The sequence below is a fragment of the Diorhabda carinulata genome, chromosome 3 (genome assembly GCF_026250575.1).
Source record: "Diorhabda carinulata isolate Delta chromosome 3, icDioCari1.1, whole genome shotgun sequence".
Classification (NCBI taxonomy): domain Eukaryota; kingdom Metazoa; phylum Arthropoda; class Insecta; order Coleoptera; family Chrysomelidae; genus Diorhabda; species Diorhabda carinulata.
This window is the reverse complement of record NC_079462.1, coordinates 1,607,064-1,623,110: the sequence shown is the minus strand read 5'-3', so window position 1 is coordinate 1,623,110 and position 16,047 is coordinate 1,607,064. Positions and strand designations below refer to the sequence as shown.

At 30.9% G+C, this 16,047-nt stretch overlaps 2 protein-coding genes across 3 annotated transcripts in view; one reads left to right on the top strand and one right to left on the bottom strand.

Annotated features, from left to right (window-relative positions):
• Positions 1-16,047, top strand: part of LOC130891951 (histone acetyltransferase KAT2A) — a 61,716-nt gene that overhangs the window by 8,292 nt on the left and 37,377 nt on the right. The gene's annotated exons all lie outside the window — the stretch shown is intronic.
• Positions 1-16,047, bottom strand: part of LOC130891952 (division abnormally delayed protein) — a 55,711-nt gene that overhangs the window by 10,533 nt on the left and 29,131 nt on the right. For both annotated transcript variants that reach the window (XM_057797074.1, XM_057797075.1), the window contains exon 3: positions 5,842-6,602. In XM_057797074.1, coding sequence (XP_057653057.1) covers positions 5,842-6,602 — 761 coding nt within the window. The remainder of the gene's footprint in view (positions 1-5,841; positions 6,603-16,047) is intronic.

The window sequence follows — 16,047 nt, the reverse complement described above, 5'->3', positions numbered from 1 at the left end:
TTTGTATGTCTATCGATTGAAAAAGCGAAACGATTGGCAGACCTGAGGCGCCACCATACGGAGTTTTATACGTATTTCCGGCAACTTGAAAATTATGAATGCTAGAGATGGGACATTTTATAGCGTCTAATATTTATTTACGTGGTTAATTTTTAGAAATAATTGACTATTTTTTAATCTTAAATGATTATAATGAATTTTAAATATGTTAATATAAAAGAAATGACTATTTTGATTTATTTCTAACTGCAGTATCGGTTCCCCCCATCGATAGTAATTACGTACAACGGTATTTCTCTCGTAATAATAGACTACATCAGTTCCGTCGCATTGCAGATTATTCCCATAGGAAATACGTCAAATCTTATAAATAATTAAAATAAATTTCTAGACCAGCATAGTCGCGACTCGAGATAAATAGTCGGCACTTCCTAGTTGCCGTCAGGCTTTTTAGTTACCACAGAAATCAACGTCGTTTCTTGGAAATATGTCTACGCCGTTTTTTTATAGTTACCACTACAATAGAGGTGGGAAGTTATATTTGAAAATGTAACGGTTACTGATAAGTAGAAAGTCATTTACGTACGACAAACTGATTTTTGACAAATGAAAAAAGTTATTTCGTCATTCATTTTCATCATAAAAAACTTCGATGTTTATGATCGAGTCAAAGGCTATTCTAATATCTATAAATTCGTTAATATCTATTTTAAATGAATTGTTCGTTTTCCACTTTCTTTATTAAGCGTCCAGTATAAGTAATACACATTCTGGAAACTTATATACAGGGTGAGAAGATAAAAAAATAAAATTTGTATTTTCTTTCTTTGATATTTAAGATAAAAAAAAAGATATCGAGATACTGCTTTCATTAGCATTCTAATATACAATTTTACTATATTTTAATTAAAAAAAAAAATCATATTACTGTCGTTAATTAATAAAAAATTTTTTCCATTTTTGTACTATTACAAAAAATCGCGCTCTGGCGGCAATATTAAGCATTAGATATACCATGGATGACATAGGTTTGATAGAACAATTAATGCTTGTTCAGATGAGACCAAATTTGTGAAAATCAGTTCAGTCGTTTTGAAGTTATAGCTATTTATTCAAAATTACCCCCCACTACTTTATTTTTATAGATACGAAAAGACGTATTTTACAAAAATTAATCGATTTATGATTAATTTCAAGAAGCATTTACTTTTAGTGAATTTTTTTGACACTATCTTGGAAACCTTGAAATATTTCCTATAGTCAATCACCCGGTATATTTTTTATCGTGCCAAATTTTACAATATAAAATTACTTGGAAGGCACAAAGTTTTACTTGTATCTCCTAATTACATTTCCATCTAGGGACATTAAAAACTTTCAGTCACTTACTGAAGTTCCAACAACTTCGAGAAATTGCAGCCGCCAATTCTTCTCGTCTTTAAAACAGGTCTTTGAAAAAAAAACTCGATTGTACGACGTTCCTATTGAAATTTCCAAGTAACTAAAATTTAATTTGAAATAGATACGGTCCTGTTCATGTATCCCTCAATTCAATTTGGAATAGATACGGTCCTGTTCATGTATCCCTCAATTCAATTTGGAATAGATACGGTCCTGTTCATGTATCCCTCGTAAATTCATCAATATAAATTTAACAATTCAATTTGGAATAGATACGGTCCTGTTCATGTATCCCTCGTAAATTCATCAATATAAATTTAACAATTCAATTTGGAATAGATACGGTCCTGTTCATGTATCCCTCGTAAATTCATCAATATAAATTTAACAATTCAATTTGGAATAGATACGGTCCTGTTCATGTATCCCTCGTAAATTCATCAATATAAATTTAACAATTCAATTTGGAATAGATACGGTCCTGTTCATGTATCCCTCGTAAATTCATCAATATAAATTTAACAATTCAATTTGGAATAGATACGGTCCTGTTCATGTATCCCTCGTAAGTTCGTCAAACTGAATCTTTCATGTTTGGGGAGACCGATTAGAAATTATATTGTTCAGTTAATATAAATATTTACTAGTTGTAGATTGAAATTTAAATAACGGATTTCTATAACAAGTATTGCGTAAATAAAAATAGCAACTAAACGCTTTTATTCCCATTACCAATATTTATTACTTGTTCTAGAAAACGATATGAAATATTTTACGACTTTATCAAATGTCGCATAATTGCGAATAAATTCCTTGTACGTGGCAAACCCAAGTCGTTATGAATTTTTTTCTTTCCCTTCAGGTGGAGACATAGATAGCGTTCGCGAATAAACGCCTAACAAAATAGTATTTGCTTGGTAATAGTGTATAGAGATGGGAGTTTCTACTTGAATTTTTGTCAGTTTAAAAATAACCGTTTTCCAAATTTGACTAAGAAATAAATTCAGTATTTATGAATCTCGTAAGAGTAAATTGAAAGTAATACGAGAGTTACTACTGAAGTTTCAAAACAGACAATTGAATACGGATTTATTTATTCATTTATATATTCTCCAATACACTTTTGAATCAACTGTCGAAGCATTCTTTCCATTATGATTAAGGTACTTTCAAAAAAATGTGATTTGAACGCATCAAATGTTTCTTCAGGCGTAGAAAAACGTTAATATCGCAATTTATGAAATCATTGAGTGCCAAACAAGGTCATATTTATATCAATATTTATAATAATGCCAAATGTGTTTAATTCAGTTTCATATTGAACCATCTTTATTTTAGTTTCTATTAAAATAAATGTCAAATAATGATATATTTTCTTTTTATAATTTATAAGTATAAAATTAGTCAACGGTATTTTAAATAACCGTACAAGTAAGAAGTTCCACCTCTATTAACGTCTAATAATGACGACCGTTGGAAACAATGAATAAACAGGACCGTAATCGCCTTCTAAATTATTTCTTACAAATATTAAATCTTTACTTTAATTTTAATATTATATTATACTGTTTTTATGAAAATCTGTACTGAAATGAAATTTCATCCTATGATTAATCCTTAAATTGTTTTTCTTTATAGTAAAACCATATAATTAACCATTTAGAAGTGAAAGTGCCACACACGTGTATGTTTTGTAATTTTTACGTTAATAAATTTAATTAGACACATTTTCCAGTACACCTTTGTTGGAAAGCAAAAATAATTACCCGCATGGTTAAATAAAAGTGAGAAACTAATTAAAGGAATTAGTTTCGTTAATATTTTAATTTACTTTCAGTTTTTAGTCGACCATTTTATTTATTCATTATTTAACTTGAAAAAAATGATTATAAAAAAAGTACAGAGCCGTATTTCAATTTTTCGTGGTCATTCAAATTCAAATAATCGATATTTCTATCTCGAAACTATCACAAATGATTTATTTGTTTTAATTATACATTATATTTATGACTTGGAGGTGTGTTGTACGTGTAAAATTGACGTTTAGTCGCTATAAATTTTACTGATACCATCAATTCCAAAAGATGCTTTCGAATATTTGTATTTCAAATGCAGTAAATAAGTTTATGTTTCTTCTTTTTCTTCGAAAGAATACAAATAACGGTCGACTGTAGGCGTACGCTTGGATTTGCTTTGAGTTACAAGATATATTAAAAACGGCGAGTAGATTTCACGTAGCGAGTTAAATGAAGAGAGAAGTCGAATTATTATAGCCACGGGGTATACCGGAAAAGGTAAAGACAAGTAGCAAATTTGGTATTGAAATTAATAATGAAAAATCTTGATGAAACTGTTTGAAATAGAGACAAAAAATGAGAATTTTGAGGGTTTTTTATATGTAGATATATATACAAGGGTGTTTCCAAAAGAACAGAACCCAGTCACAAACTCAACGGTATGGTATATTCCAATGATAATATTTATGCAACTTTTCCTCGGTTTCTCTAATTGTTCAACACGTATTTATATGTTAAATAAATACTAGAAATTATTTTGACGTAAAATTTTCGCTTCATTTCACACCCGGTATATTAAACCCATATATATTTAGTTAAATATTTTTTCAATTCGACTTTTTTCCACTATACACTCTCTATATTATTTCCCTATTTACATATTTTTAACAATATAATATTTGTCTATTTTTTTTTTCAATATACATCATTTTATTTGTAAAAATTATTTGAAATGATAAGTGGGCCAGTACAACTCTGTTGTTTACATCACAAATAGTAATAGTAGTAGTAGTAATAGTAGAATTTTTATTCAATGACTACGCAGCCATCTATTAACGAATAGTTTAATTATTAACATATCAAAAAGTTGTTTACTAATAGAAATTTAAATACAGGAGTGTATCTAGGAAATGGAAAATACAGAAGTTGAATATAAAGGTAAAGAAAATTAATTATTATTCATAGGTAAGATAATCAACAATTTTATTAATTTAGTGAACGTAAAAAGCAATTAGCCATACTGTTTCTTCTATTTTTTCATATTTTTACGGTCTTTTTGATACATTTGAAAAACAAACCTAAAAAGGGTATCGTAATCAAAAATTTTATTTTATTTTATTCAGGTATACGTAAAATGTTAAAGTCGTTTTTGAATCGTTTTCTTTCGACCGAATTCGTTAAAAAAACACGGGGATTTCGTATTCCACGGCGTTAGAATTAATCTTTAAATATATACAGTGTGTCCATTTAAGTACAATATTGTGCTGCGTACCTCGCTCCGCTCGGCACGCAGTCATATTTTTTCGAGACATTAAAAAATTAATATTTCGACAAAAAAAGAAGAAATGGAAAAATTTTATTCAAGCGAACATGTAAGAATAATATATTCCTTTGAATTTTTATTTTTTTATATAAAAAACATCGGAGGCAGTACGACCCTGCTGTTTTTTTTAATCATAAAATTTATCTCTTTTCCCAATAGAAAGCGTCATTCAAATCAAATAATCACAAATTAATTATTAATTGAGCTAGTACGGCTCTGCTGTTTTGGATCGGTAATAGTAGGAGACGGAATTTTTTATTCAACCATTAGACAGCCATCTATTAACCAATAGTTTAATTATAAACGTATAAAAACTGTGAAATAATGAAGTACGTTAATGATTGTGTGAAGAACAGGGTTGTATCCAAGAATTTTGAATAAATTCCAAGAGATTTTATTAAATAATTCGAAAAGACAATTCAAAACAGGACGTAAATTAGAGTTAGATAATTTTACTACGAAATTAATGTCCTGTATGTCCTTTTTGGGTAAAATTAACCAATTTTTTTTTCAATTCAAAAGAATGAAAAAAAAATAATCATTATTCAAAAAGTTTCAGCCTCAACGAACAATCTATTGTCGTCGAAATTTCAACAGGGGCGGACTCAATTCTTACGCTGTATCATATATCTACATATGTATAGTCAGGGACGGACTTCATTCGTATAAAATTTTCTATATCGATATATCTGGTCAGGGACGGACTTGATTCGTACGAAATCTCTTATATCCTTATATATAGTCAGGGGCGGACTTGTAAATTTGTAAATGAAAAATAAATCAACGATTATAGTGGCACTTCTTCTCCGAAAATTTGTTTCGACGTAAACACGCGACAAAATATTACAAATTCGTATTGAAATACCGATTATTGATATCGATATTGAGTTTTTGAGCACGATAACTTCAGAGCAGACAAAATGGCCACAGGGGCGTACTAAGTCGACGTTTTTGGTCGAATTGAAGAAATAACGACCCAATTTGGCCCTTTTTTCACCATAATAACGCACCGATTCCCACCCCTAGCCCCTTTTTGTTTCCAAATTTGAAAAAATTCGCTTCAAAAAAAGAAAAAAAGCGTAAAATAAAAAATTGACTGACCTTGACGTCGATGTCCTTCCCTTTTTCCATGTACTTCATGATGGCCGTCGAAATCTTGTTGTCCAAATTCTTGATGACGGCGTTGACGTTGACGTCGGCGTCAGAGCCGCTCCTCTTCATGGCGTTGACCAGACTCTCGACGCCTTCGACGAATCCGTTCCAAGGTAGATCGAGTTCGGCGACGTACTTCGTGATACAGCCCCTCAAGACGTTGAGACAGTAACCGCTGCACGGTTTCGTGTGCTTCAACAACCCCAAACATCTCGGACAATACGTCATCTTCAGCAGGGCGTCGTGGCATTCGGAATTCTCGCCGCCGTGTTCGTCGATGAGCAGAGTGTCGGTGGTGTTGAGTACCTCGGAACCGATGCGGAAAGCGTGCAGCAGCAGCCTGGTGGCCTCCAAGCTCTTCGACAGAGCCGATCCGATTTGTTTGGGGATTTCCGCGAAAGGCGACACGCTTTCCATGGATTTTTTCACGCACTCCTTGTATCTGGGGGTGAAATCTTTGCCGGATATGTCCGCGGAATGGTGGTAGGCCAGCGGGAACAATTCCGTGAAGAAATCGTTCACGCTGTTGATTATATCTTCGGGGTTGAAGACGGCTTTCGGTTCGGTCGTGTTTATCCAGATATAATTCCGGATATCCTTGTATAATTGGGTGATTGGGGCGCGGGAGAGGCTCGCCATGCCTCGGTAAACTTGTTGGAATAGGAGGAGGGTTTTGTTTTCGGATTGACGTGCCAATTCGAATACGTGGTCTGGAAAAAAATAGCCTCAGGTTGGAAACTTATTAGACAGACCTGGTATCATATCCGTGGGATATATATACCACTAAAAACAATTGTTTTTAGTGGTTTTTCAATTTCATTTCAATTTCAATTCGATTTAATAGTTTGGAATACAAAAATTGTTAAAACAAACTTTGTTTTTATCGAAAAATTTTTTATACAACTTTCACCCTGTATAATTTCTACGAATACGAAATTTTACAAACGAAAAATCGATTTTTATTTAGAGTTATCTCTTATCTAACGATCGGTATACGATAGGATTTGATTTCTAACAAAATTTTGAAAATATAAGCTTTTTTATGGAAGCGTGTTTAAATTTTTTTGTTTTCCAAGAAATTAAATCGGTCATTACGATTTTTTTTTCAAAGTTTTTTGACTTTTAAACAAAAATATTTGTTAATTGAAACCCAATTACTCGATTTAGTCGTACAAAACTTGCCGGTTAAAATTGTATATCAAGGTCAATGTTTTCTACAAATTCTACATGAAAAAAATATAAATAGTACAGGAAAATAAACGAAAAATTGGATTTCATATAATTTTTTTCCCGAAAATGGAATATATGTCTCAAATTTTCGAAATTTAATGCACCATAACCTAACAAATAATTTACGTTTTCAAAATTTTTCGACAGGCGCATTTTAACTTTCGTTATCTCGGTTTTTAATGATCGTAATTTTTTCCAAAATGTGTGGTTTTTAATTAGCTTTTAATTCATAGTTTCAAACGGAAATAAAAATTGATTTTTCAATAATAAATTACGAAAAAACTGAAGAAATAAATTTTATTTCAATTTAAATGTTAAAAAAAATATGTTAATAAATTTTTGAAAATTTTGATGATGATTTTTATTAAAACAACGACTCTTCCTCTATCCATTGCAAAAAACTCCATTTCGAAATTGTTAATATCAATGAAATAAACGGGGGTTGAAAAAAATGTATATAAATTCATTTTACGCGGCCGCCATTTTGAATATCTATAATTTGAAAAAATCAACATTTATAAAAACACTTCTTCTATATTTTTGAAAAATATCAATCTATTTTAATCATTTTTACTACATTTTCCGCGTAAATAAGAAATTTTTCAAATTTTTAGAAAACTTACGGACAAACAAAAATTTTTTTTAAATCTATTTTTATAATGTTATAAAGCATAAAATTCCCTACAATTTGAATATAAACAATTTTTTTCTACCACCAAAAATAAAAGAAATATTAACATAAATATCCCTTATCTACACTTACTTTCGGCAAAATTTATTAGTTAATTAAAAAAAAATTATTTATGTTCGATATATTTTCGATTTTTATCGTAATAATAGTGGGGTTTTTCCAATTTTCCCAAATAACTTGCCAAAAGAAATAATTATAAAATAAATGTTATTTCGTACCAGTTGTTCCCACCTCTAAACTAGTTATTATAATTTTAATTGATAAACTCGCTTTAAACACACAGAAAAGTGACGTTTATGAATCGTTGTATGAATAAAAAAAACTTGAAAAATACGTCGAAGACTTCTAATTTACGATTTAATAAAATAATTACTATTTTTTATACAACGATTACGTCAACTGATTTATTTGTTAAACGAGATACATAGCGGCAACACACATTACACCTATGCATTGAGTTAAACCTAAAAGCTTATACGGTATAAACCTATTATATAGCACGTAGATACATACATACCCCTTGTTTTTTTCTAATAAATTAAAAATACAAAATTTATTATATTAAAATAAAAACAATATAAGTCATTTACGATGACTAGGTAAAATTCTATATGCTTCCACGCGCATGCTCTTTTTATATGCCAAGATGTTAAATATCCACGGTCACGAAATATAAATCAGCTGGAAAGGTAGCGCAACGCTACCAAATTTAAGTTGAAATCTTCAAGCTTTTGTTTTGTTGGATGTAGGTTTTTATTAAAAACATTTTATTCCAATAGAACTTGATATCAATCGAGTTATTTTGATACCACGTCATCCTTAATACAAAAATTAAGTACAAAACATTTTTTTAAATAGATAAATTTCATACTTGGAACTAATTTGGCAACGTTGAATAAATTATGACGAAAGTTATGTATCTCTATTTCTTTCTACTACGAATAGAACAAAGTCAAAATCAATTGCGCGTCCATTGGATCAAAATCAAAAATGTTATTTGCAAAGTTGAACGACTTACAACAAACAATATGTTTAATTTTACTCAAGGCTGAACGTATTAAAATAACGTTTACCAACAACTCTTAAAACAAATAATGATAATGTATCTTAAAAAAATAAATTTATTGAACGATCGCGCTACCTCGAAGAACATTCCAACGCAATCTCGATCCAGCGACCGAACATGTACAACAAAGAACGAAGATGCACGATCACGGTAAGTGAGATTGTGAAGTGTCGGGATATTAATTTTTTGTTAAATATACGAGGAGGACAAAAAGAATGGATATTTATATATGTACGAAAGCGTTAAAATTAACTTATTATACAGAGTTTATTAGAAATTCGCGACGTTGCATGCGTGAAGTTTGCCGAATTTTAAGCGGAATATATATACAGGGTCGGGTGGAAATTTACTAAACATCGAATTTATAGCTCAATTATGTCTTATATCAAAAATTGTTTCGAATGAAATTTTTCATATATTTAGTATACGACGTAAAAGTGTTTTCAAATTTTCTATTTACGTTGAAATTTTGGAGATATGACGTGTATGACGTGAGTTTAACCTCGAAAATTTTGGTATTCCCCTCGTATACGTTGAGAATCGATACGTCTACGACTATTTAGCTATTGAATTTTTTATGTCGACTGAATAACACGCTACACTGGTCGCCGTTAACTCGTTCGAACATGTATACCGATCCTACCTCAAACAAATCGTCTTGAGACCACTAGACGAAATGAATTAAACCTCTGTAAACTTTATTCTGTTGACTTAACATAGAAAACGACGAATTTTCACGTTCATGTCAATGAGAAAATAAAATAGAAGCACGCAAAGAAAATGTAATGGAAGGAATTTTTTTTTTATATCGTTTTTTGTTATAACAGATGACTTGTTTTTTAGAATTTTCTTTTTTTATTGCTTAATTTTCCGAAGAAACAGTAAAAAGTTGATTTTTTTCAATATTCAAACTATTTAAATGAAATAAATAAATCGTATTATTCATAGCTGATTAATTTCCGTTTTTGCTTGTTAGATTTAAAGCGTATATTATCTATAAATGTAGGATTAGTAAGTTGAGCATTCTTCCGATACAAAACCACTCGAATAATTATCTTCAAACATTAGAGTCATCAATAATTTTTTTTTGAAAAATAAATCAAAATTCAAAATTTTTATTTTTATAATATACCCATAAAAAACCATTAAAGAAGTGACTATACAATAACAGCTATCGAACGGAACATATACACACACCAACAAATTCATAAACAACGTTGCCAGATTTTGTAAATTAGTATGAAAGTTAGGGAAAATATTAATATCGATTTTAATGATATGTTTGTACGTTAATGGCATTTTATTAAACAAGTTGAATCGAGAAACACCTCCGCGGCTCGAACAATTCGAAAAATCTACCTGTGGTGTGCCGACATCAAAGAATTCCGAACAAAAAAAAAACGTTACACAGAAATACCATAAGCGTACGGGATAATTTTTTGAAAAAGGAACTATTTATACAATTTGTGAAAAATTTTTCATCAAAAATCCGATTTCCGCCATCTAGCGATCATTATAAGAAACCAAGATAAGAATTTTTATTCTATATTAAATTCCCTTTCAAATAATACCAAATTCATTGAAATTCATTAATACATATCAAAGTTATAAATATTTAATTAATTCAACAATTTTCCCACTTACCCCTACTGGTAATTTATAATGAACCGATTAATACGTAAATTTATTGCAATCTGGCAACACCGCTTCGTTATACTCCAAATGCAAACCCACAATCGATGTTTTAATTTATTTAGTTTTAATGACACTCCCGGTATATTACTAATATTTTTTGTTATAAAAAGTATTTAATTAAAATATTTATCGAAAAAAAAAAATAATATATTAAAAACAAAGTACACCAAATTATATTTTAATACTAACCCCCTTAGTGCGATCCTGTAGGAATATTCTTTCGTATGATTTTCGTGATTCAGATCAAAGGCAATTTATGCAGTGTGAACTAATAAATGTATAACGAGTAGTAAAATTAGTTTGAAACATTTAATAACGAGAAAAAAAAAACAGAATACTTGAAAACATTTACGAGTGCAATGGCTTCCATTTCGAAATCTAAAACAATGAGATCACGTTCCTTCATACGAACATACGGTCATTATTACTCAAATATGTTTAATTACATTTTGATGATTCGAATCGACACATCAATTAAAAAAATTTAACCTCAAATAAAAACCAAATCGAGACGCCTATGACATTCTTGTACGTCTAGTGGAATGTCTAGACAAAGACCGGGGTATCCTCCCGACCATTTCGTAGATAAAGAAAGCAACAATTTTTGAAAGAAGAATGTACAAAAAGTCGTCCGTGGGAAAAAACGGTTCGCGTACAACAACAAGGCTAGTTAAAAAGAGATAGAATATCCGGTTTTCGTGAATAATAAACAGAAACAGAATAAATCCGAGGGTGGAATGGCCGAAGCAACATTCTTTAACCCACCCTGTGAATTAATTTGGATTCTTCATGTATACGCGGTGTTGCCACGTTTTATTTTCTATCGGTAACTATTGGTAACGATAAATAAATTATAGTCTAACACAAATTGTACGAATTCTTCAATTATACAGGTAGTCGATACGGTGTTGCCACGTTAGAATTTGTATTAGTAACTACGGGTATTTATATATTATGGAAATTTCAATGGGATTATAAATTATAATTTTTCAATTTTCATAACCAATTTAACCTCAAATGTTTTACGTAACATTTTTCCAATTTCGGATCTATATAGAATTATCATTATTATTGAAATCGATTAATCGCTTAAAAGTAAATCAATATTTAAATAAAATGTTTTATGTGATTGTATAACTAAATTCAACACTTGACAACGCCGCACATAACCACAAAGCTACGAATTATTCCACTGTGTGATAACGGGGATTAAAAAATAACGATAATCGTCCACCTCTATAAAAGAGCGTTCCTTTGTTGGTGTTTTACCCTAATCTATAAAAGCTGGTAAGCGGATATTTAAATATTTCTTTATGTAAATAAGTATTTAAAATTATGTGAAATTGTACGGATTAGAGGCTTTTGTGTAATGGATTTTCGACGGTTTGTTTATATAGTCATAATCGGTTTCAAAGGCGTACTGATATGTATTAATTAATAAATTAATATGCTTTGTCTGAAGCATGACGTTCCGACTATATACAATAAAGTGTAAACTTTCTATAGACGAAAATGCTTCCTTTTAAGATAAAATTTTATTATTCATAGTTACCTGAGGAATTTTATTAACTAGCTTAGTGTACTCGATGAAGTAAACGGGGGTTTTTGATAACTTTAATTACTTTCGTATTTTTTTGCCAGGACCGGCTCTTAGTCGATGTTTAAATTTAAAAAAATTTATTCAATTGATTTTTTTTTTGAATACATCAGAAACTATGACGTTAATGTTACATGATGGTTGATAAATTATACAGGGGTTGACGGAAAAGTAGAATCTATTAAAAAATGAATAGAAATATGTAAAATTGGTTCTACAACAATAAAGTTTCGTATAACATTTATTTTTGGTTTAACGACTTCCACGAAAGAAGTAGGAAATTCCTGGCGCTATTTAAGCAATTAACAACACGCCTCCGCGGTTTGTTTGCTTTGGAAACAAACTTTTTTCTTTCATAAAGTTGTTACATACCAGCACATATTAACAACGAATCAAAAGCGAGGGTCTACGAGCGAAGGAAACGTTGGTTGCGGTGCACAGAGTCGACTCAAGGCGGAATTTCTAGTGTAAATCAGAATTTAATAATAAATCAGTTGAAGTGATCAGTTTTCATGACCCTGCGAAACCAATACAAGATAATTGGGTCGTCAAATTAATGCGCACGAACATGAGAAAGCTGTGCGCAAGATGGACGCCGGTTCCAAACAAGATGGATGCCGTTCCATCTGCAGACAAGGTCACGACGTCGGTTTTGCGAACTAACAGCAACGTTTCGCCAGATTTAGTCCCTTCGGATTATTTTTTTGACCTTGTTGGTCGAAATTTGTCCAAAAATGACGACGTGGTATCGGAAGCTTGACGATTTTTATTATAAAAAGTGTTTCGAACTTATTAAACATCGCTGGGAAAAGTATTTTTGTGTTTTTTTTTTATGTTGGATCGAGTACTTCCGAAACCAACCTCGTATTTATCATGCTACAATAGAAATAGACACAATTTTGAGAATAATTCAGTACATAATCCATTTCGACCGAAATAGTACCACAGAATCGATTATTACGAGTTTTTTTTCCATATTTCTAATGTCATACGTCATTTTTCCGACGTCACCTGTCACTACTTCAAACAAAATTAACCAACGAAATTTATCGATTTCTATATTAATCCTCGACAAAATTATTCGAATACGACCCTGTGTATTTAATCCAAATGAACTTTCTTGATTCCCCGACAACGTCATAATACGTACAGTAAATATTTAAACTCTCTTAACTTAACCTAAAATTAATTTACATTCGTCTGGGAGACAAGGTAAGTGGTCTGAAGTATCCCGTGTTATTTTTTTTTTCTGTGTTTGCCAACCTCCTTTTCACATTAAGAGCAGTGCTGAGAACCAATTAGCACAATTAATATCGAAACGACATTCTAATTAATTGAATAGAAAATTGACATATACAAAAATACGCCGAAAAGAAGACGGACTACATTTCAGTATTTATAATACAGTACAACGTTGCCAGATTCAATAGAAAGTATATAATTCAAGGAAATATGAATATCGAAATTAATTTCGTTGTGAATTTTGATTGATATATACAGGATGTTTTATAAAAACGTTCAGGGGTTGGGTGAATTGTTTCTAAATCACATTTGTCTTTGTTTTAGATATCATACATTGGGATTTCTCAATTGTTTTAACTAAAACGAATAAAAAAATAATAAAAAAAAAATTGTATCGATTGTGAATGGTCAAATCGGACTATAAATAACGTCACAGTCGTTTAAATACGGTTTTTAAAATTTATCCGAAGCATGATTTCTCTTGATTTGTTTATTCATGGGAACATAACCTTGAAATATTTCGTTCCCTCGCCGGATCAATAAAACCGATTCGGTTTTCAATTTTTTCGCGCCATATCGACACATAAAAAAAAACAGGGGCGTACGTAGAGACATTTAAAAAAGGAAATTGAAACTTTGTAACGTATAATAGAGTCGAAGTCTATTTATACACATAATCAACTTCCCAGTAGGTCAAATGTGACAATGTCCATCAATTATTTCCACACAGTAGTTCAAATGTACCATCAAATACGCGAAAATGTGATAAAACTTCCAGTTAAATGTCTCCCGAGTACATAATCAGATTCCCAGTAGTTCGAATGTATCTTCAGGCATCTATTCAATTCAAAATATCAGTTTTCTTCGATTATTTCCAGTCAGTAGTTCAAATATACCATCAAATACGCGTAAATGTGATAAAACTTCCAGTTAAATGTCACCAGAGTACATAATCAGATTCCCAGTAGTTCGAATGTATCTTCAGGCATCTATTCAATACAAAATATCAGTTTTCTTCGATTATTTCAAGGCAGTAGTTCAAATGTACCATCAAATACGCGTAAATGTGATAAAACTTCCAGTTAAATGTCACCAGAGTACATAATCAGATTCCCAGTAGTTCGAATGTATCTTCAGGCATCTATTCAATACAAAATATCAGTTTTCTTCGATTATTTCCAGTCAGTAGTGCAAATATACCATCAAATACGCGTAAATGTGATAAAACTTCCAGTTAAATGTCACCAGAGTACATAATCAGATTCCCAGTAGTTCGAATGTATCTTCAGGCATCTATTCAATACAAAATATCAGTTTTCTTCGATTATTTCCAGTCAGTAGTTCAAATGTACCATCAAATACGCGAAAATGTGATAAAACTTCCAGTTAAATGTCTCCCGAGTACATAATCAGATTCCCAGTAGTTCGAATGTATCTTCAGGCATCTATTCAATTCAAAATATCAGTTTTCTTCGATTATTTCCAGTCAGTAGTTCAAATATACCATCAAATACGCGTAAATGTGATAAAACTTCCAGTTAAATGTCACCAGAGTACATAATCAGATTCCCAGTAGTTCGAATGTATCTTCAGGCATCTATTCAATACAAAATATCAGTTTTCTTCGATTATTTCAAGGCAGTAGTTCAAATGTACCATCAAATACGCGTAAATGTGATAAAACTTCCAGTTAAATGTCACCAGAGTACATAATCAGATTCCCAGTAGTTCGAATGTATCTTCAGGCATCTATTCAATACAAAATATCAGTTTTCTTCGATTATTTCCAGTCAGTAGTGCAAATATACCATCAAATACGCGTAAATGTGATAAAACTTCCAGTTAAATGTCACCAGAGTACATAATCAGATTCCCAGTAGTTCGAATGTATCTTCAGGCATCTATTCAATACAAAATATCAGTTTTCTTCGATTATTTCCAGTCAGTAGTTCAAATGTACCATCAAATACGCGAAAATGTGATAAAACTTCCAGTTAAATGTCTCCCGAGTACATAATCAGATTCCCAGTAGTTCGAATGTATCTTCAGGCATCTATTCAATTCAAAATATCAGTTTTCTTCGATTATTTCCAGTCAGTAGTTCAAATATACCATCAAATACGCGTAAATGTGATAAAACTTCCAGTTAAATGTCACCAGAGTACATAATCAGATTCCCAGTAGTTCGAATGTATCTTCAGGCATCTATTCAATACAAAATATCAGTTTTCTTCGATTATTTCAAGGCAGTAGTTCAAATGTACCATCAAATACGCGTAAATGTGATAAAACTTCCAGTTAAATGTCACCAGAGTACATAATCAGATTCCCAGTAGTTCGAATGTATCTTCAGGCATCTATTCAATACAAAATATCAGTTTTCTTCGATTATTTCCAGTCAGTAGTGCAAATATACCATCAAATACGCGTAAATGTGATAAAACTTCCAGTTAAATGTCACCAGAGTACATAATCAGATTCCCAGTAGTTCGAATGTATCTTCAGGCATCTATTCAATACAAAATATCAGTTTTCTTCGATTATTTCCAGTCAGTAGTTCAAATGTACCATCAAATACGCGAAAATGTGATAAAACTTCCAGTTAAATGTCTCCCGAGTACATAATCAGATTCC